We start from the raw sequence: 23,168 nt of genomic DNA on the forward strand, positions 1-23,168 counted from the left end.
GGTTGACACTGGGACAACTAGTGTCAGCCTGCATTTGTTCTAGTGCCTGTTAATACAAAGCCAGCCTGTATTGTCTTGACACAATATGACGCTGTGGATAACATGTATTTGTTGGTTACAGAAAGCCAACCAATTATAACTCAAAATGTATTGAAATGGTGAAGTTTGTGGATCAAGAATCTGACCAATTTCTGTGCCCCTGCCCACAGTAAAAGTCAACCCATATCCTCGCATTCCGTGATCAGTTTCGATGACAACAGAGTAGTCCAGGTTGGTGATGAAAGAAGCAAAATGTATTATTGCATTGTGTAATGGTTAGAACTACTGGTGGTACCTTATGTATAACATTTTACGTGAAGCAAGCACAGCAGCAATAACTTTTGTCTGCAACTTCTGCAAGAAATCAGTCATTACATTGATGCACGTACCATTGTGTCTGAACCATGTTGCTCAAAGTACGTTTGAAATCTGACATCGCTGACTGTCAATTTGATAATATTTGTAGAATTTTTAAATGTAATTTTTCACCGGGAAAGTAGCCCCTTGTGTACTATCGCAATTTCAACAGGGAGTCCCGCCCACTGCGACTGGTTGAAATGCCTATTCACCTAGCAATAATGTGATTGTCACATGACTTCAATGTAAATGACAAATCATTTCATGCCAAGAATATGAATAATTCGGACAGCTCGAGATTCGTAAAATGCTGTGCCTGTTGTCCGTATTAAACTAATGCATCTAACGATTTCAATACAGAACACAAGTTAGAATCAGAAATGTTTTATTTTCCAACTGTACAAATTCCACAGATTAGTATCTAAACCATAATTATGTATCTTTCCCCCAACGTTATAACTTGCGTTCTAGTCTTTGCTGTCCTTTTTATAAAATCAGGATTTTGTAAAAAGCCCTTCTTTTAAACCCCTAGTTGACCAATCTATGTAAGTATGCATAATCAAATGTACCGCTTAACTGATGAGTTTATAGAAAAACAAGTCAAATGACCCCTGTGGATGCGACATGACGCATTAAAAGGACCTTCCTCCATTTTGCGGTCTTAAAATATAACTAACCGTTCACTGGTTCCGACTAATGTATTAAAGGAAGACTCAGCGATATGATGTAGGTGCACAACATAAACAGCATAGTGGGTCAAATTCCGCAACAACTAAGAGCGTTGAAGCGCGAGGCTAAACTCTCCCACTGTTTTGGTCCCGTACCTACCACGCTCTAAAAGCGTGAAGGGAACCCTTGCGCAAGCGCAGATACTGTATGTGACTGAGGGAGCGAAGGCTTGCATCTCGCTCATCGCAACATCTGCGGTGCTGCTCGTGGCAACGTCATTTCGCTGAGTCTACCTTTAAAAACAAAAACGTCTGAATAAAAACGTATCCTCTTTGTATCTAGGCTGAAACTGTTGACTGAATGAAATCCGTTCACACTATAAAATCACATGTAGTCAAAATAAACAGTTTTCAGGTGCTTTGGCAATATTTTCCCATAAAGGTGAAATGGTTTCCTTTTCGAGCATCTTCAGGTCTGAAAATAGAACACGTGATGAGTCTAGTAAATGACTTATCCATGTAAGTGAAAGAGAAGGCCAAGTCCTTTTTAACATAATTGTGTACAAGTTATTGCTGGCATGTAAAACTGTCAAATCAGGTGGTTGCATCCATAAATTAATTCTGGTCCTAGGAGGTACTGTTAGTCTATACTAGCTCCATTCAATATTGCCTCCTGTTGCGTAGCACTATGACATGTGCAGAGACAATCTGCGTTGGCATGTAGCTTAGTGATCTACAGGGCTGTCGGCATTGCCAGGCGAGAGCTGAATATTATCCTATCTCACAGTGATACATTGCTCCGGGGTGAAGTTTCCCTTAGATACAGATCTAGGATCAGCTTCCACTACTGTAATCCTCACCTAAAGAATTTGTTGGGAAAATGCTAAAAACTGACTCCAGATCAGAGTACAAGGGAAACAAGGTTTAGTCATACTCTGTAGTGATCTTTAAAGAGGTAATGTAACTTGGCATGGCAACAGTCTGTCTTGGACACATAACAGGATGGACTTAGTGTTATTGAAGGACTCGAGAGCTTCACATGAACCTACAACCATTTCCATGATATGAATAATTCTTAGTTTATATAGAAATAAAATAGAAAATGAGCAGACAAGACGGACCCACGCAACTGTCCCTGATCCGCGCCACTCAAGTCAATCATTCAGAAAAACACGAATGTAGAAAGAAAAGCATTTTCCAGTTGAACTGAATGCTCATTTGAAATATTCCCACAGTACTTGCCTTCGAGTTTACACAGGCAGCCCAATTCTGATCTTATTTTCACTAATTGGTCTTTTACCCAATCAGATCAGCTCTGAAAAAGATTTTAAAAGATCTGATACGATTGATCAGAATTGGGCTGCCTATGTGTAAACGCAGCCTTACAGTACATCCTTCTCTCTTGTCCTCCATTTTGAAGAGCTCTCATTCAGAAAGCCTCTACCTGATGGGCTTTCTCATGCCATTTTCATGGTTCAACAAATATGTTAAAACAACTACACAGTTGAATGATTGGTCACTTTGAAAATGAACATGATCATTGAGGACAATTTTTTTGGTAAATTCATACAAACTAAGACTATATGTAGTACCTGAAATAAAAAAACTGAACATTTGTTTAAAAAAGAAAAATTATCATCAGCAATAGCAGTGGTTTGTGCAACTTGATAACCAAGCTTCCAGTTGGCTTTTCTGAAGCACATTATTCATAGAATTACGTCTCCATGCGTCTGTATCCAAGTCTGCTCCTCCTGGGTGGAGAGATACATTGCACGGTGAAGTGGTCCAGGGCTGTGCTGCGGCCAGGCCTGACTATAGGTTATCCCCAGGCTGGTATTGTGGCTCCGTGGCTGTGAAGTAGTCCTCCAGGAAGGACTGGATGTACTCGAAGGTGGGCCTCTCGTCAGGGTCCTTCTTCCAGCACAGCTTCATCATCTCGTGGAGGGACTCTGGGCAGCCCTGGGGGCAGGGCATACGGTACCCCCGCTCCACCTGCTCCAGGACCTCCCTGTTCACCATGCCTGGGTGGAGAGAGAATAAGACAGCGAGAGAAAGAGACACACAGGGGGGGGGGTCAGTCTGTTTAGTGCCCATTACATTAACAGTGCAGTAAACCATGCGAGTTAAGTCACAATAAAAATCAAGATTATCCACAACAAAACAAGGTCTGTGATCTATTTCCATTGTCACGGTCACGATATGGTGGTGCATTGTGAAATCGCCCAATAGCTCCATTAGACTATTAACCCCCCCCAAAAAAGCATACATTTAAAAAAAAAGCGGGGCCTGAAGGTTTGTATCAGTGTTTCACAGCACCCCTCCCTCCCTCCCTCCTTCCTTCCTTCTCCCCTGAGCCCGATCAGTCTGGGACAGATGGTTATAAACAAGAGTGGTGTTCAATCTCCAGATCAGACCCCACCAGATGGTCTTCTCCAATCTCAGTCAGTGTTTACCCCGTAGAGACAAAAACAGCCATCATGACAGTGTCACCCCCGGCCCACTTCCTAGGACTGTATTAACTAGTCTAGGCTATAAAGACTTCCTTGTTTACATTGTGCTGGCACTACTCCTCCTGGTTACACAAGACACCTATTTCCCTATCTTTAGAGATCACACAATTGACAAATCCTAACCAGATAGACAGCCTCAGACTGCCATTGCTGTTATGGGATTTGCATTCCAAATGGCATTGTAATCCCTACATAGTGCCCACTCCCTGTGAACCCTGGTCAAAAGAAGTGCACTATATAGGACAGGGGTATTCAACTCCTACCCTACGAGGTCCGGAGCCTGCTCGTTTTCTGTAATACCTGATAATTAATTGCACCCACCTGGTGTCCCGGGTCTAAGTTAGTCCCTGATTGGAGGGGAACAATGAAAGAACACAGTGGAACTGGCTTAGAGGTCTAAAGTTGAGTTTGAGGGATATAGGGAATAGGGGGCCCATGTGGGACACAAACATCGTTTTGTCTGTGTTCTCACCTGGGTAGGGCACCCTGCCCTTGGTGACCAGTTCAGTGAGTAAGATGCCGAAGGACCAGCCATCTGACTTGATGGTGAAGCGCCCGTACAGGGCGGCCTCAGGAGCCGTCCACTTGATGGGGAACTTGGCCCCTACAAACCAGCAGCAGGAGGGGGAGAGATGGGCAGAGACAAAGAAGAGGGGGGAGAGAGAGAGGGGGAGAGACCGAGAGAGAGACGGAGAGCGACAGAACATTAACTTCCACTCGGGGTTATTAGGGAGCCTAGAGTCATAATAGAACCACTGAGAATTGGCCCATATCAAAGTTCATGCTTCAGTCTGCCATGACAATTACACTATTGACCTCTGGAACAAAACAATTCAAAAATGTCTAACGGATCATACTTGGTTTTTAAATGGTTTAAGTAAGATCTAATTGCAAAGGAAACGGATTGAACTAAGATACTACATTGTCAATAAAGACAGATTCTTGTGTGTGAATTGCAGGGTAAAAAAAGTCACATTCCAAAAGGTTTAAGACTAGTGTTGAGTGGGGAAAAAGAGTTATTGTCAGGGACGCCTGTTTCTCTGCTCAAACCATTGGTCTTGAATGGTTAAGCAGCAGGCAGAGCTTGAGAGTCAGAGTTTACTCACCGCAACTAATCAGAGTAAATATGAGCATCTGCTTTCCGCTATTAGCTTAACTTACCATGGTAGGAAACAACAGGGTTTACTCTACGCCAGTGACCTCACACTTCCGTCCCCTTCCCCCACCCCGTATACATCTCAAACGACTGTGACATTAAGCCCTGTGTCCCCGTAATCTCTCCTTTTTCCTGAAGTGTGCACTCGTTGACTACTTCCCCCAAATGTAAAAGCATTGTAGTGGTGTAGGCATGGGGTAGAGGAAGGTTCCATATATTAATAGTATATTAATAATAACACAATAACATACAAGTCATTTCAAATCCATGACAGGAAGTGAACAAGTAAGGAACACTTCAGGAGAAAGGAGAGATTATTAGGACGCAACCAGAGAGTTCTAAGCCCCTGTCTGTCTGTCTGTCTGTCTCGGGGCCTAGCGGTTAACAACGTTAGGCCAGAAACCGAAAGGTTGCTGGTTTGAATCCCTGAGCCGGCAAAGGTGGAAAAATCTGCCGTTCTGCCCTTGAGCAAGGCAGTTCACCCCAAACAACAACTGTTCCCTGGGCGCCGATGATGTGGATGTCGATTGAGGCAGCACCCCGCACCTCTCTGATTCAGAGAGATGTTGTGTTAACTTCTTATGGCTTGAGGGTGCTATTTTCACGTCCGGATGAAAAGTGTGCCCAAAGTAAACTGCCTGCTACTCAGGCCCAGAAGCTAGGATATGCATATAATTGGTATATTTGGATAGAAAACACTCTAAAGTTTCTAAAACTGATTGAATGATGTCTGAGTATTACAGAACTTATTTGACAGGCGAAACCCCGAGGACAAACCATCCAGGATTTCTTTTTTTTGAGGTCACTCTTTTCAATGGGTTTTCAATGAGAATCTAGAATTCTAAGGCAGTTGCTTGCAGTTCCTATTGCTTCCACTGGATGTCAACCGTCTTTAGAAATTGGTTGATGTTATTCCTTTGTGTAATGAAGAAGCAGCCCTGTTCAGAACGAGGGTAGAGTGAAGTGTACTGTTTGATAGAGGCGCGTGACCTGAAAAGCACGCTCCACTTTGTTATCCTCCGGTATTGAACGCAGTTTATCCCGTCTTAAATTTCATTGATTATTTACGTAAAAAAATACCTAAAGTTGTATTAGGAAAGTTGTTTGAAATGTTTGGACAAAGATTACAGGTAACTTATGAGATATTTTGTAGTCATGTTGCACGAGTTGGAACCAGTGTTTTTTCTGGATCAAACCCGCCAAATAAATGGACATTTTGGATATACAACGACGGAATTAATAGAACAAAAGGACCATTTGTGATGTTTATGAGACATATTGGAGTGCCAACAGAAGAAGCTCGTCAAAGGTAAGGCATGAATTATATCGTTATTTCTGAGTTTTGTGTCGCACCTGGCGGGATGAAATATGATTGTCTGTGTTTGTTTGATGGGGTGCTGTCCTCGGATAATAGCATGGTTTGCTTTCGCCGTAAAGCCTTTTTTAAATCTGACACGGTGGCTAGATTAACAAGAAGTTCATCTTTAATTTGGTGTATTGCACTTGTGAATGTATGAAAGTTAAATAATTGTAATAATTCTTTTTGAATTTGACGCTCTGCCATTTCACCGGATGTTGTCAAATCGATCCCGTTAACGGGATTTGAGCCATAAGAAGTTAAATGCGGAAGACACATTTCGGTATCCCCTTTTCCTACCCCTTGCCTATCCTCTTTCCACCCATACACACCTCCAACAACTGGGATTCTAAGTCCCTCTGTCTCGGTGCTCTACTAACCTTGCCTAGCTGTGTACTCGTTGTCCTCGATCAGCCTAGCCAGACCGAAGTCGGCGATCTTGCACACCAGGTTGTCCCCGACCAGGATGTTAGCGGCGCGCAGGTCCCTGTGGATGTAGTTCATCCTCTCGATGAAAGCCATACCGTCAGCGATCTGAGAAAACAAGCAGATTAAGTTAACCACGCCGTTTGATCACAGAGGCTCGGGTTAATAATTGATGTGATCCACTCTTGAGAGCAGAGCCGTTGATCTTGTGTAAGTCCCAAATGGCACCAGATTCCCTATTTAGTGCACTCCTTTTGACGGGGGCTCTTTTGGGATGCAACCTTACAAACAGGAGGGAGAATGCTGGTGATGGATGCGGAAGAAGAGTGCACTAAATCGGTTTTCTTGTGCAATGGTGTACTACGGGCATTAAAAACAGCTCAAACCTATCCTTAGGTGGAAACACTGAAGGGCGAGACACTTGGAAACATGCATGGTAGCTACATATGTAGAAATGTCAATGTTTACTGAGAGGTTGACTTTGGACTTACCTGTGCTGCCATATCCACCAGCAAGGGAAGCTTGAGGAATTTACCATCTCCCTCTTTTAGGAAGTCCAGCAAACTTCCTACAAAAAAAACATCAGCAAAACATGACAGTTACAGTACCAGAGAGACTGCAGCTAAATGTTGCAACAGCGAAATACCACCGTAGAAATAGTGAGACTGAAGACTTCTTAAAATACGCCTTCTTAAATATTCATGATCCTTCCCTTGGTATTGATGAAGCTAGCAGCTTGTGTCTATGTTCGGTACACGGCTCCTAATGACATCTAGTGTGTGCCCCAAATGGCACCCTATTCCCTATATAGTGCACTACTTTTGACCAGAGCCCTATGGGACCCTGGTGGAAAAAGTAGCAGACTATATAGGGAATAGGGCGCCATTTCCTCAGTGTGAGAGAGGGACATTGTTCTTTTAATTGACCCCTGAACCAAGATTAGAATCAAGGGGATACCAACGGGATAAACACACACGTTCCTCTGGTGCATTTATACATAGGGGTCACAGAGTCCATTTAAAGGGATTAGTCATCAGCGTTCAATCACTAATAAAAAAGAAACAGGGTGACGCATTGCAGTTGAGAAAGAGGAAAGCTTGCCACAAAACTGCTGCAGTTTTCAATTAAATCTCTCTGCTTCGGGCCTTATAAAACCCCACATGGGATTCCCAAGGACTTTCAAACTGTAGGGTATGTTAATTAAAAACGGACATACATTTTAAAATGTGGTCCTTTAAAGGAAATTGTCCAGGATACATTCCGATAGGACGACGTGTGTGTTGTGGCGTGATATCTAAAAGTTCGGATTTCGAAACATCTCATCAATTCGGTGCCTGAACAACCTTCGGCGTCACGCAACAACTAACACCAAAATCTCTGGCATGTGGCCAACGTTCACTATGTTTAATAAAATACCAAGTTCTCCAACTCCATCACACACGTATAACAAGGTCCAACTGAGCAAGCCAGCTAATCGCCTCCCCCAGGCATGTGTTTGTATGGGACCCTTATGGAGAGAGACTCCAGCTATAATGTTTTAATTACACATCTAATCAGCCGTGAGGAATCTATGTCAACATCATGCTGCCAGCCACATACGTCACTGCATCTGGACTGGAGAAGGAGAGGGTGTGTTTATCTGTATCTGTAGAGGAAAGTATTCAGACCCCTTGACTTTTCCCACATTTTGTTACGTTACAGCCTTTTTCTAAAATTGATTAAATTGCTGCCCCCCCCATACACACAATACACCCATATGACAAAGCAAAAACTGTTTAAAAAAAAAAATGTTTCCAAGTAAAAAGACAACTGAAATAACACATTTACTTAAGTATTCAGACCCTTTACTCAGTACTTTGTTGAAGCACCTTCGGCAGCGATTACAGCCTTGAGTCTTCTTGAGTATGACGCTACAAGCTTGGTACACGTGTATATGGGGAGTTTCTCCCATTCTTCTCTGCAGATCCTCTCAAGCTCGGTCAGGCTGGATGCAGAGCGTTGCTGTACAGCTATTTTCAGGTCTCCCCAGAGATGTTTGATCAGGTTCAAGTCCGGGCTCTGGCTGGGCCACTCAAGGACATTCAGAGACTTGTCCCGAAGCCACTCCTGTGTTGTCTTGGCTGTGTGCTTAGGGTCGTTGTCCTGTTGGAAGGTGAACCTTCACCCCAGTCAGAGGTCCTGAGTGCTCTGGAGCAGGTTTTCATCAAGGAGCTCTCTGTACTTTGTTCCGTTCATTTTCCCCTCGATCCTGACTAGACTTTTACTGAGGAGTGGCTTCTGTCTGGCCACTCTACCATAAAGGCCTGATTGGTGGAGTGCTGCAGAGATGGTTGTCCTTCTGGAAGGTTCTCCCATCTCCACAGAGGAACTCTGGAGCTCTGTCAGGGTGACCTGACCAAGGCCCTTCTCCCCTGATTGCTCAGTTTGCCCGGGCAGCCAGCTCTAGGAAGAGGTTCCAAACTTCTTTCATTTAAGAATGATGTAAGGCCACTGTGTTCTTGGGGACCTTCAACGCTGCAGAAATATTTTGGTAGCCTTCCCCAGATCTGTGCCTAGACAAATTCCTGTCTCGGAGCTCTACGGACAATTCCTTTAACCTCATGGCTTGGTTTTTGCTCTGACATGCACTGTCAACTGTTTGACCTTCTATAGACAGGTGTGTGTGTCTTTCCAAATAATGTCCAATCAATTGAATTTACCACAGGTGGACTCCAATCAAGTTGTAGAAACATCTCAAGGATGATTAATGGAAACAGGATGCACCTGAGCTCAATTTTGAGTCTCATAGCGAAGGTTCTGAATACAGGTTTTTATATTTCACTGATATTTCAGAATAAAAATGTTTAAAAAAATCCCAACATTTTTTAAAAACAGTTTTTTCCTCTCTCTCATTATTGGGTATGGTGTGGAGATTGATGAGAAACACCCCTACCAATTTAACACATTTTAGAATAAGCTGTAATGTAACAAAATGTGGAAAAAGTCAACGGGTCTGAATACTTTCCAAATGCACTGTATCCACACACACCTTTGGCCATGTACTCAGTGACGATGTAGATGGGTTCCTCAGATACCACGGCGTAGAGGGGCACCAGCTTGTCGTGTCGCAGCTTCTTCATGATCTGGGCCTCCTGGAGGAAGGCCTCGGGGGACATGGTGCCTGGCTTCAGGGTCTTAATGGCCACCTTGGTGGTGCCGTTCCACGTGCCTGAATAGAATTACAGAATTAGAACGAGCCGGGTCATGCTGCCGCTTACTGGAGAAGCAAGACAATGGTGTAAAAACAGGAGTAAACAAATACTAGTTTTCAGCACAGTACACATTCTGAGTCCCAAATGGCACCATATTCCCTATACAGCCCGGTCAAAAGTAGTGCACTACATAGGGAATAGGGTGCCATTTGGGATGCAGCCCAACATAATACAGTACGGGTGTATTTGGGTACATGAAAACATGCAGTTATGAGCTGTGGCTAGATGGACTTGTGTCTCGCTCTGAAAGAGAGAATGTTACTTCCTCCGGAGATAAAGATAAACGGAGGAAGCATCTGAAGGAAGTGAAAGATTCCCTGGCCTGGGATAAAAATAGTGTACTATATTTCCTGTCTGTTCAGACCATCCAGAGTGTGAGTGTGTGGGTGTGGGCGCACATATTTGTTATTTGTGTGTGCGCCCGTCTGTGTCTAAACAGTATTTGGTCTTACCCATCCAGACCTCTCCAAAGCATCCCTGGCCCAGTTTGAGCTCCAGGCGTAGGGACTCCCGGGGGATCTCCCAGGCATCCTTGGCCAGTCCCTGGGTCTGGGGCTTCACCGTGGGGCACACCGTGGTCAGCCGGTAGCACAGACCGTCTGCATGCTCTGCGTGGGGGGGGATAGGCACAAACAAACATTTAGAGATTCTTATGAATCCCAGCAGTAAAGTACGAGGGAAACCCAGTGAAGCTTAAAAAAGGGGAAATTTCACACAACACTTCAAGTTTGCCTGTCAGACATGCGATACGGCTGAATTTAGACATGCCTATAATAACAGAGCTAAATATGAATGAGAATTGGATGATTTAACACGGTTGGGACCGCTCGCTTTTATAGTGCACCAGAGCAAAGTTTTCTTTGTCCCAAATGCCACCCTATTCCCTATATGGTGCAATGCTTTTCTTTATGTAGGGAGCAGGGTGCCATTTGAGACAGAGACATAAAGTGGGCTCTCCCAGAGAGTTTTAACCTCTCTCCTTCTGCTGAAAGGGAGGCACTTAGGGAAGGTCTTTATTAAATATTCAACCTGAGAGCCATTCATCTAGCTGGGGAAATCACAGGGTCAATTACAGGTAAGCCTGCTACTACGGAAGCACAGATGTGAGAGAGACCGGAAACAGAGGTTTTAACTGCGACATTTTGCCAGCGCGAACAGAATGTGAGCAACTTTATCAAGTGTTCTCTTGCGTGAGCTACCCGTCAAACTCTTGAAAATAGAACCAGTGTGTCGTTTTACGCTGAGCAGTGCAAGCCTCTCGCTGAGCCGTGCTGCTTAGGCCCAGATTTCATAGAAATGAATAGGAGCGTCTCACGCTCAGCATGGTTACATTTCCAGTGTAGCAGGCCTGTTAGAGAGCGAGTTTGAGAGAGAAAGTGAGCGTGAGAGATCGAGAGACCATAAACAAAAGGAGGTAGAAGACATACCTGTGTAGTGTTTGACCAGTTTCTGCAGCGTGTCAAACTGGGCGCGCGTGGTGATGTAGTAACCCCCGTTGTCAAGTTTGCGGATCTTGTAGTGTTTCACATTGTCGCCTTTGGCATCGTCCCAGTCTCGTATGGACAGGGAGTAAGCACCTGGAGACAATGACCAGATTCTTCGTCCATCCAAGCAACAGTATTAAGACCTAGGCTTTATTCATGGAAATGTGAGTGTCACTGGCTATTTCTCAAATGACTCCATATTGCCCATTATAGTGCACGACTTTGTCTTAGGGCACCATATGACTTCAGGGCCAGTATTCACAAAGCGGGTCAGAGTGCTGACCTACGATCAGTTCCCACTTGTCCATGTAGTCTTATTCAGTGTGATCTCAAAGGCTAAACTGATCCTTAAATCAGCAGTCATACTCTGAGACGCTTGGAACATACGGACCCCAGTCAACACAAAAAGTAGTGCACTACATGAGAAATGGCGTGTAACTAGAGACGCAGCCCGTGCACGTTCTCACGCTAAATCGTCTTCACCTTTAGTAGTTTCACTCTCTCGCACCAGGAAGGTGCCTCGGTTGTTGCCTGGATTCAACAGCAGCCTCTCAGCATCTTTACGTCCCATTTTACCAAAGTACCACCTGAGGAAGGACGCAGAAATAGAATGAGTAGAGCCTTTGTAAAATGTTGCAGTACAGCAGTTTCCCAAATCTGTCCTTGAGAATCCCCAGCCGCTCCAAGTATTTGAAGAGCATTTTATGTGTTCCAGAACTAGCACACCATTCTATTTCTATGGAAGGACACACATTTACATCAACACCAGCTTATGTTACTATGAACTTTACTTGAATCAATAATAGCAGGGATCATTGCCGTGTTTGGAAAAATCAAACTTCAAATACACAACGAGAGGAAATAAAGCATTTGAGTCCATCAGGGGTCAATCTAACAAACAGGATGACATTCAATTTCCTTGCTAAACGATCATAAACCTCTTGGCTCATATAGGAGATGGTGGCTGAAACCCCCTGTGGCCATATGTATGAAGTGCAGGGCTCGACACAGAGTTCCAAAGAAATGGAAGAGCACAATGAAAGTATTTTTGGAAGAGTTATGATAAGAAATTATTAAAAGTTTATAAATAAAAAGTTGTGTTCAAGCCCAATGCCTCAAATGTTTGAGTTACTTAGGGGAGACAAAGATGTTCAGCTGCCCCTTTAAGGGTGGCAGGTTGGCGTGGTAACAGGGCACTCGCATGGCATGCAGGCTCACATGTCTGTCTGAGGTCTTTTCACTAGCAGTTGAGCAAGTCCATACTAAAAACAACCTAGCGTGTGAACAAAACGACGTAGCCTAAATAGCCAAGAAACACAAGGACAAAGTCGCACTTCAGTAGACTTCGATGCCTGTGCGCTTCAAAAATGAATCTTTCAGCGCTTCACTCACAGTGCAGACAGGCCCCAGACACTGTTGCTGCACCAGGTGGGCTGGTACCCGGCTCCACGAGGAGGCCTAAGCCCTCTCAGTTCAAACTTATGCCCCTAAGTTTTAGTTCAATGTTCCTATATAAAAACAGCAAAATGATTTGAGTGAAAAAATCTGTATCTCCGCTGTGTCAGCACAATGGACAGAGCGTGCCGCGGTGTGTGAAGGGGGGCTATGGAAAGCCACTGGGGCAGTTAGGTATGACTCCTTTGTGTTTTATTAAAAAGCGGGGGAAAAAACAAAACACTTCTCATCTCTGTGGTAGGCTAAGTGAACAATGTGACACGCCTGTCATATTTGACTTAGATTTATAAGGGCGGGGTCAAGTTTACCAGTCAGGCCATGGTGAGGACGTCGTGTCGGAGGCCGAACTGTCTCCTCCTCCTCCGTTGTTCCTATCGGGGGGCTCTCTGCGAGAGTATCTGTCCTATGATGGGGTGTGAGGTTTTCATCCGACATTGACTGATACTGATTTGATTATGACCGAGCTCTTTTCTGGAGCCTGGAGAGGAGAGGGTGTGCTCTGACCCTTTCCCTGGGTTTGGAGAGAAAATGACTGCACCGCAAAATGTTCCTGGGTGTGGCACAGACGTTGTGTCACTGCTGGGGGTATGGCGACAACCCCAGTGTCCACTATGAATCGTTCAGGAGAGAACTCTCCCCTTACAAGCTTCAGCAAAGGCCCATGCTGGAAGTTTGTGCCCCCGCATCGCCAAGAGGTTAGAGGACAGTGTTTGGGGCCTGGGTAAAGTGTTAATTTACCTCAGGCCAACTACTATGATGCTCCTTTATTTGGCGGGGGAATATGCATCATGTACCCAGTGCTCGCCATCCTGCATTGCTGTCACATGTCCATTAGTTTGGGTAATGTGTGTGCGTTTAAGGGGGGGGTGGTTAGAAATACTAAATTATGCTGATTTCAGTTGAAGGGAAAATGAGGACTGCTACGTCCTGGCAATGTTGGAGGTTACTGCTTGTGTGTGAGGAACGTGTCTCGAGCATCAGTTTAAATGTCGAGACCAGAATAAAAGGGGGGGGGGGGGGTGCGTGGCGGAGAGACGCGCAAAAGGCACCTCTCTCTCTCTCCACTATTGCGCACTATTTCTTTCATTGAGCCAATTGTCTGTCAATGTTGATCAATGACTTGTGAAGAATATATTGTATTCATCAGTAAAGTTACTGCTAATCCCAACATATTCTCCCATTCATTTAGAATGTTTGATATCTACTCATACCATTCTCCAAGTGGAAATGTTGTTTGGAGAGCTCACAAACTGCAAAAACACTTGATAAAGACTTTTGGTTTATTTAATTGCATTTATCAGTTTACTGTCAATTTCTTTGTTGTCTTTGTTTGGATAGCATACGGTCTGGTTTCTCTTTTTAGCGTGAATAGATATACCTGGCCTGTGCGCCAAGAAAAGGTGTGGCTAAAACGTATTTAAGTGCCCGTTTGGGGATGTTGTAGTTAGTTCACTTTTGGGTAACTCAAGGGGAGGCTGTATCTGAGGATGGCAGACCCAACCTGTGCTTCATTGGTTAAGATGGGTTTTGCCTGATGAGAGGCTTTTTCTTTTTAAAGCTGACATTTAAGTCGGAACTTAAAAATATATATCACACACACACAGTACCAGTCAAAAGTTTGGACACACCTACTCATTCAAGGGTTATTCTTTATTTTTACTATTTTCTACATTGTAGAATAATAGCGACGACATCAAAACTATGAAATAACACAAGTGTTAAATCAAAGCATATATTTGAGATTCTTCAAAGTAGCCACCCTTTGCCTTGACAGCTTTGCACACTCTTGGCATTCTCTCAACCAGCTTCATGAGGTAATCACCTGGAATGCATTTCAATTAACTTCTTGCAGATCAGTGGGATGCTAGCGTCCCATTTCGACACCTTCCGGTGAAATTGCAGAGCGCCAAATTCAAATTAAATTACTATAAATACACTGTTCAAAAAAAATAAAGGGAACACTTAAACAACACAATGTATCTCCAAGTCAATCACACTTCTGTGAAATCAAACTGTCCACTTAGGAAGCAACACTGATTGACAATAAATTTCACATGCTGTTGGAAATTATAGGCAATTAGCAAGACACCCCCAATAAAGGAGTGGTTCTGCAGGTGGGGACCACAGACCACTTCTCAGTTCCTATGCTTCCTGGCTGATGTTTTGGTCACTTTTGAATGCTGGTGGTGCTTTCACTCTAGTGGTAGCATGAGACGGAGTCTACAACCCACACAAGTGGCTCAGGTAGTGCAGCTCATCCAGGATGGCACATCAATGCGAGCTGTGGCAAGAAGGTTTGCTGTGTCTGTCAGCGTAGTGTCCAGAGCATGGAGGCGCTACCAGGAGACAGGCCAGTACATCAGGAGACGTGGAGGAGGCCGTAGGAGGGCAACAACCCAGCAGCAGGACCGCTACCTCCGCCTTTGTACAAGGAGGAGCAGGAGGAGCACTGCCAGAGCCCTGCAAAATGACCTCCAGCAGGCCACAAATGTGCATGCGTCTGCTCAAACGGTCAGAAACAGACTCCATGAGGGTGGTATGAGGGCCCGACGTGCACAGGTGGGGGTTGTGCGTATAGCCCAACACCGTGCAGGACGTTTGGCATTTGCCAGAGAATACCAAGATTGGCAAATTCGCCACTGGCGCCCTGTGCTCTTCACAGATGAAAGCAGGTTCACACTGAGCACATGTGACAGACGTGACAGAGTCTGGAGACGCCGTGGAGAATGTTCTGCTGCCTGCAACATCCTCCAGCATGACCGGTTTGGCGGTGGGTCAGTCATGGTGTGGCGTGGCATTTCTCCATGTGCTCGCCAGAGGTAGCCTGACTGCCATTAGGTACCGAGATGAGATCCTCAGACCCCTTGTGAGACCATATGCTGGTGCGGTTGGCCCTGGGTTCCTCCTAATGCAAGACAATGCTAGACCTCATGTGGCTGGAGTGTGTCAGCAGTTCCTGCAAGAGGAAGGCATTGATGCTATGGACTGGCCCGCCCGTTCCCCAGACCTGAATCCAATTGAGCACATCTGGGACATCATGTCTCGCTCCATCCACCAACGCCACGTTGCACCACAGACTGTCCAGGAGTTGGCGGATGCTTTAGTCCAGGTCTGGGAGGAGATCCCTCAGGAGATCATCCGCCACCTCATCAGGAGCATGCCCAGGCATTGTAGGGAGGTCATACAGGCACGTGGAGGCCACACACACTACTGAGCCTAATTTTGACTTGTTTTAAGGACATTACATCAAAGTTGGATCAGCCTGTAATGTGGTTTTCCACTTTCATTTTGAGTGTGACTCCAAATCCAGACCTCCATGGGTTGATAAATTGGATTTCCATTGATTATTTTTGTGTGATTTTGTTGTCAGCACATTCAACTATGTAAAGAAAAAAGTATTTAATAAGATTATTTCATTCATTCAGATCTAGGATGTGTTATTTTAGTGTTCCCTTTATTTTTTTGAGCAGTGTACATAGTGCTATAGCAGAAAGGACAACACGACATACAGAAAATAAGCCACTTACTTTGACAGGAACACACACATGTCCAAAGTCCAATTTGTAAGGAAAAACAACCATGAAGGCAATGCGGACGCCAGACAGAAAATGTGCTGGGGGAAAACGTTTGTGCAAGGCCTGTTCTGACTAATGATGTGCAATGTCTTCATACTTGATCTGGGAAAACACTAGGGAAGTGCTTGGGCTCTAGTTTGAGAGAGAAGTTTGTCCGGCTCAGTAAAGCCTCAAACATAAGTGATCCGCAACAGTGAAATGGGCTACTTCTTATGTGAATTAACGAGGAGGCGGAACACGCCTCAATTCAAACTGTTGTTAGAGAAAATGATTTGAAAATAATTTGAAATTGACAAGTTGAAACATAGCCTATAGATAATTAGCAGGCAGCGTGCCTTGGTTTGAGGGCAGCGCAGGTAACTGTCCTGTTGTGTAACAATCACATTTTGGAACAGTGAGAGCATTCTGACATTACGAGCATGAGCATAAAAAAAAAAAAACTCACGCAGGGGCGATGGTTAGAGATATTTGGAACTCACGCTTTAAAAAAGTTTAACACTTTTTTGGTTACTACATGATTCCATGTGTGTTTTCATAGTTTTGATGTCTTCACTATTATTCTACATTGTAGAAAATAGTATAAAAAAAAAAAACCTTGAATGAGTAGGTGTCCAAACTTTTGACCGGGATTGTATATATTTGCAAATATCACCGTCATCTTCGAAAACAACAGCGCTGTGTAAATAAATCCCAAACTAATTTGCACCTCTACCTGACAGTCTCCTGCTGAATCTTTGTCCTTGTGACTGCTAGAAGGACCCTATTTTACACTGAGACAGCGCAACGGAGACAGGTTGACAGCGAAATCTGTAGCATGTCACATGACAAGCACTCAATGATCTAGGAATCTCTGCATTTGAACTTTGTTTATTATGGTATAGCGCGATGTTAGCAGAATTCGATATAATTCCAACGCAAGAAACCCCAAAAAGTTTTTGCGCCCCTCGCTGATTTCAACTGCCCCCTTAGTCACTTTATCCTGGCGCCAGATCTGACGGGATTTGTAGTTCTTTGAGTGTTTAGCTACCATACGCAGCTAGTTTTGATCCCAACTGACCCTTCACTAAGCCCCACCCCATAATTGTGGGCAACAAATCGTAGCGCTCCAACGGACACATTTTTAAGGCTGCCCCAGCAACTTTTGGTTGATTTAGCAACTTTCCTGTTTGTGTGCCCGCTCTTAGATCACTATGGATAAGATCACCTGGACAGGTGGAACCTGATCTTAGATCAGCACTCCTACTCTGAGACACTTGATACATACGGACCCAGGAGAACAGGAGAAGCGCTGAGATCTTCTAGTGAACGTGCCTCCAGTGAGAGCTGTGTGGTATTATGGTCACGCTGCAGTGATTAGGCTAGCTCTATTTGCTGTTGCAGCTGTGGATAGTCTTAAGAATCAGGTTAGGTTAGGAGTGACAAGGGTCTTACTCTTCAGCCTGGATCGAGTCAGCTGGTGCCACATAGTTACTGGGGATGTAACCCTTCTTCCCTGTGTTGATGGAGCGCGCCTCCCACCAGTCCCCTTCTCTGTAAGGGGGGGACAGACAGAGAGAGATACGGACAGACAGAGAGACAGATAGATAAAGAGAATCATCCAGATAGATATATATCACTACTATGTCTGTACAACGGTAGTCTGGTTATGAAAGGGACTTGTATGCTTGCTTTATCTGTGTCTTGGCAGTGAACTTGTACATGCTGTCTTTTATGCATGGATTCTATTGCTATATTATTAAAGCATGCAGCAAAGTATTATATTTGAATTGAACAAAGTCAACCAAGGCTACATTATAGAGCAGAAAGTTATATATGACCTAAGGCACCATCTATGTTAAAGGTTTTGTTAAATTAATCAAATGAAAGTCTCCAGTGATCTGGGTAGAAAAACAGGATCGGGAGGGGGGGGGGGGGGACAAATCTAACCCATTTAGGAAGAACACTGTACAGAACAGGTAGTGTTCTTAAAGATATTCTGTCATCGGTACACCACTACTCTACGGGAATAAGCTCCTGATCATGATGAATGACGTTCTCAGAGGGAGGCTGCGTCCCAAATGGCATTCCATTCCCTATGTAGTGCGCTACTTTTGACCAGGGCCCATGGGGACTCACGTGTTGTTGATGATCTGGAAGCGGTCCCCTTTTTTGAACGACAGGTCGTCTGAGGTTCTGGCTTCATAGTCGTACAAGGCCACAAAGAACGTAACCCCACCTGAATACACACACAGAAAACATTAAATAAAACATTCAAGTTAAAAGCACAAGTGAAATTCATGACAGTATGTCCATTTAAGAGGCAGAAAAATATTTTTGTTGACTAACTCGCAGGGATGAGGTGGAGAACCAGTTAGAATATGAAGACATGCAGAGCTACTAATAGCCTACTAAAGATACAAAGACTCCCTATAAATACCTGCTGACCTTTGTGCCAAGATTGTTTCTGTCAATGTGGCTGAATGTTCACAGTACCAAACTCTGCGGCAAAGCTGAGCAGGCACATTGAAATGACAGGAGACCAAGGGACCAATGGAAGATGAGTCAGAGAATGTAGACCTGTAGTGGCGGTTCTGTTTCCATAGCGGCCGTGACTGACTGGTGTCTGTGGTGTGAATGTTCGTGAGCGGAGAGTAGCATCTGTGTTCTCTAGCCTGCACACTCCCTAACAATTTTTCACTGTCGGTAATGCTACTCTATAGAAATTGCCAGTGTATTGATTAGAAATAATGTCATGTTGGTCCGGAAACGGACCGGCCATAGGGCAGTTTGGGCGAATGCCAGATGGGTCGGTCTATCTTAACCTGTTAGGGCTAGGGGGCAGTATTTACACGGCCGGATAAAAAAACGTACCCGATTTAATCTGGTTATTACTACTGCCTAGAAACTAGAATATGCATATAATTATTGGCTTTGGATAGAAAACACCCTAAAGTTTCTAAAACTGGTTGAATGGTGTCTGTGAGTATAAGAGAACTCATATGGCAGGCAAAAACCTGAGAAAATTCTGTACAGGAAGTGCCCCCTCTGACCATTCCTTGAGCTTCTTGACTCTTTTTATTGAAAACTTAGGATCTTTGCTGTAACGTGACACTTCCTACGGCTCCCATAGGCTCTCAGAACCCGGGAAAAAGCTGAACGATGTCGAGGCAGCCCCTGGCTGAAAAACATTAGCACGTTTGATAGTGGTCGGTCAGAGTACTACGAGACTGAGGCGCGTGCACGAGGTGACCCCGTGTTTTTATTTTCTCTCTCTTTGTACTAAAACACAGATTCCCGGTCGGAATATTATCGCTTTTTTACGAGAAAAATGGCATAAAAATTGATTTTAAACAGCGGTTGACATGCTTCGAAGTACGGTACAAAACCAACATTTGTTGTTGAAGTAGAAGTCCTGGGAGTGCATTCTGACGAAGAACAGCAAAGGTAATAACATTTTTCTTATAGTAAATCTGACTTTGGTGAGGGCTAAACTTGGTAGGTGTCTAAATAGCTGGCCCTGTGATGCCGGGCTATCTACTTAGAATATTGCAAAATGTGCTTTCACTGAAAAGCTATTTTAAAATCGGACATAGCGAGTGCATAGAGGAGTTCTGTAAATAATTGTTCTGTTTTTTGTGAACGTTTATCGTGAGTAATTTAGTAAATTCACCGGAAGTTTGCGGGGGGTATGCTAGTTCTGAACGTCACATGCTAATGTAAAAAGCTGGTTTTTGATATAAATATGAACTTGATTGAACAAAACATGCATGTATTGTATAACATAATGTCCTAGGCGTGTCATCTGATGAAGATCATCAAAGGTTAGTTCTGCATTTAGCTGTGGTTTGGGTTTATGTGACATTATATGCTAGCTTGAAAAATGGGTGTCTGATTATTTCTGGCTGGGTACTCTGCTGACATAATCTAATGTTTTGCTTTCGTTGTAAAGCCTTTTTGAAATCGGACAGTGTGGTTAGATTAACGAGAGTCTTGTCTTTAAAATGGTGTAAAATAGTCATATGTTTGAGAAATTGAAGTAATAGCATTTCTAAGGTATTTGAATAACGCGCCACAGGATTCCACTGGCTGTTACGTAGGTGGGACGATTTCGTCCCACCGACCCTAGAGAAGTTAAGCCCAGTGAGCTGGTCTTTTGTGTGTGAAAAAAAAAAGATAATTATGGCTAATGATGGGGGCCTCAAGAGAAAAATAAAAATGGGGAGATGTGTTAGAAATGCCCAGGCCAATTTCTGCTCCCGGTCCATCCCTGTGTAGGGCATACTGTTGGCAGTGGGATGGGTACAGTTCTGACAGAGAGTCTAAATCAGTTGGGGAGCGGATTTAACGGTCCGGCAAGGTTGTTGTTTGCTTAGCGTCGTAGAGGAAACGATTACGTCAGCTCAGTGCAAAGCGAACATCATTACAAGACATGAATAACAACACAGCACAGGTCAATCTCATCTCGCAGTTACGTAATGTCAATAAATACACTGTAAACCATTCTGTAAACCATTCTGAGCAGAGACTAGAGACGGCAGATTGTGTAGATAACAGGGCTCTGACCATAACAGTACCATGAAACAGAGCAGACCAACTCTTTTGTCCTTTAAAAAACCTGCTGTATGTAAAATAGTGTGCTATAGCTTGGGAAATAAATACATGTGACTCTGGATGACAACATAATGATGTTTGTTTCCAACATTAGGGCAGAACTTCCTAAAGAAGTTAAATCCCTTCGTGTTTTGTTTCCTTGCCACAATACTAACTTGTATCGCGATACTGGTATCATCCCGGCCCTAGCAGATAAATATCTATGGTTTCGTCCCAAATGGCAGCCCATTACCTATATAGTGCCCTTAGGCTCTGCTAAAAAGTACTGCACTACATAAGACAGTGTTTCCCAACTCCGGTCCTCAAGCACTCCCAACAGTACATATTTTTGTTGCGGCCCCAGACAAGCACACCTGCTTGAATCAGGTGTTTTTGGGAAACACTGACATAGGGAAGAGGGTGCCATTTGGGACACATCCTATGACACCCCTCATGGGGAGCTCATATTCATCATACCCACTGCTGAACAACCAAGCTGCCAAAACCAATCCCATTATCTGGTCCAGGAACTCAATACCGTGCCATGTAACTCCCCCCACACACACACGAGCAGATAATCCAACAAAGAGGGAGATTACAAACCTAATCCCACCTAAACAGGAGAGCTAAATCTCATCTCACTTCTCTTTGGGACTTTCAGATTGATTAGTCTCCCTGCCACCTTTAAAATCAATCGTTGTTGATTTGTTGCTAATGACACCTATGGACAACGTGATTGAAGGCCATCTTAAGGCATCCGCATGCTTCCGAGCCGAAACAGTGGCACAGTATTGAGTTCCTGGACCAGATAATGGGATTGGTTTTGGCAGCTTGGTTGTTCAGCAGTGGGTACGATGAATATGAGCTCCCCATGAGGGGTGTCATAGGATGTGTCCCAAATGGCAATTCGGTAGAGTTTGTGCATATATGACGACATTTTGTGACGTTTCTGAATTCAGTGAGGCTTTTTTCGTCTGTTCAAGCACACAAATTCTTTCCTGGAGGCAAGCCGAAGTCTACGCACCTTCGTCAGTGATTGGTCAACAGTAGGGATTCTTCATTAAAGTCTTTGTCGTCATTCAACAAGAACTGATTTTCATGCACATTTGTTCATTGAAAAATACTGCACCAAGCAGCTTAGTTAGATGTAAAAGATCTCGTTGGCAAAAATGTCAAAATTAATGACAGATTTCTTGAGTTATCTTAGATTAATTCTGACTACTTTGAAGAAGTGTATACTGGCTATGGCATCTCAAAATTGGACAAACAGTATTATTGCCGCTTTTTTCTCGGTTTTCAAGCAAAGGTATGCCAGCACACTCGTTCGGTTCGGCTAGCCGTGTTAAGCTAGGCGCCAGCTAAACTGAAGCATGCTGACACCTTAAGAGGGAGATGGTGAGAGACCACTGGATTTGAATCATCTGAAACGCAATGGCAGGTGGACTTTGGAGTGACTCCAGATATTGGAGTTGTCAGATCAGCAGCTATTCTGTTGTGGGGAATAAATATATGGGTCCTTGTGAAGGAACTATATAAGTTTCAAATGGCAAACTTTAGACTACTTATATAGTTTCGATGCGGTAAAGAGGACAATGGCACTAGACCAAAACAATGGAAATGGCAAGTAAATTTGCAGACATTTAGGCTATTGTTTGTGTGTCTATTTCACATTATGTTGAGGTAAAAAAAAAAATCTGACTATAATGCATGTATGGATGTCAACCCCAATACAGATGTTGAATGTGTGCCAATCTGGCATCTTTCTTTTATCCCCCACGTTCTGCTTTATTGTAGTTACAATAGAAAGGCATACAGGTGCGTAAGGAAATCCACACTTGAAATCTACACGCACACAAACGCATCGCACAAATCATCCATTGATGTCAACTTGTGATTTGCACAAACATTTTTATGTAGGCTATGCTTGAAGGTCTCAAGTTAGGATCGTGTGGATAATATAGGCAAGTCTCACTTGAGACGGCACCGGGGAACGTGCCGGGCAGAGCACCGGAGAAGGAGGTGGAAGCCCCTCCGAAGGGGGTCATGATGGAGGAAGCTCCTCCGAAGGGGGTGATGGTGTGGGGGTTGAAACCTGCAGCGGGCCCCGTGGAGGACGGCTGGTTCTGCTGCAGCTGGGTGGGGTCAGGCCCGTAGTGGCCCACGTGGGGGCCGATGACATCTGAGACCGGAGCATTATCCGGGCGGTACTTCATGGTAGGCCCCTTGTCCTCTTTACTCTTGATGCAGCCCATGGTCACGTCTGGAGAGAAACAAAGTTAAGAGCTTAGTTTCAGGACAGGACTGAAACAAATCCACAGGAC

General features: G+C 44.2%; 1 protein-coding gene across 2 annotated transcripts in view; it reads right to left on the minus strand.

The window, feature by feature from the left end:
- Positions 1–764: 764 nt before the first annotated feature.
- The window catches only part of yes1 (YES proto-oncogene 1, Src family tyrosine kinase), a 37,931-nt gene continuing 15,527 nt past the window's right edge, over positions 765–23,168 (minus strand). For both annotated transcript variants that reach the window (XM_014180762.2, XM_014180763.2), the window contains exons 2-12: positions 22,820–23,107; positions 18,394–18,493; positions 17,710–17,808; positions 11,732–11,835; positions 11,192–11,341; positions 10,217–10,372; positions 9,542–9,721; positions 7,005–7,081; positions 6,468–6,621; positions 4,047–4,178; positions 765–3,085 (exon numbers count right to left, since the gene is read on the minus strand). In XM_014180762.2, the coding sequence (XP_014036237.1) occupies positions 2,877–3,085; positions 4,047–4,178; positions 6,468–6,621; positions 7,005–7,081; positions 9,542–9,721; positions 10,217–10,372; positions 11,192–11,341; positions 11,732–11,835; positions 17,710–17,808; positions 18,394–18,493; positions 22,820–23,099 (1,641 nt within the window). In that variant the 5' untranslated portion in view covers positions 23,100–23,107 and the 3' untranslated portion in view covers positions 765–2,876. The remainder of the gene's footprint in view (positions 3,086–4,046; positions 4,179–6,467; positions 6,622–7,004; positions 7,082–9,541; positions 9,722–10,216; positions 10,373–11,191; positions 11,342–11,731; positions 11,836–17,709; positions 17,809–18,393; positions 18,494–22,819; positions 23,108–23,168) is intronic.

The sequence above is a fragment of the Salmo salar genome, chromosome ssa29 (assembly GCF_905237065.1).
Source record: "Salmo salar chromosome ssa29, Ssal_v3.1, whole genome shotgun sequence".
Lineage (NCBI taxonomy): Eukaryota > Metazoa > Chordata > Actinopteri > Salmoniformes > Salmonidae > Salmo > Salmo salar.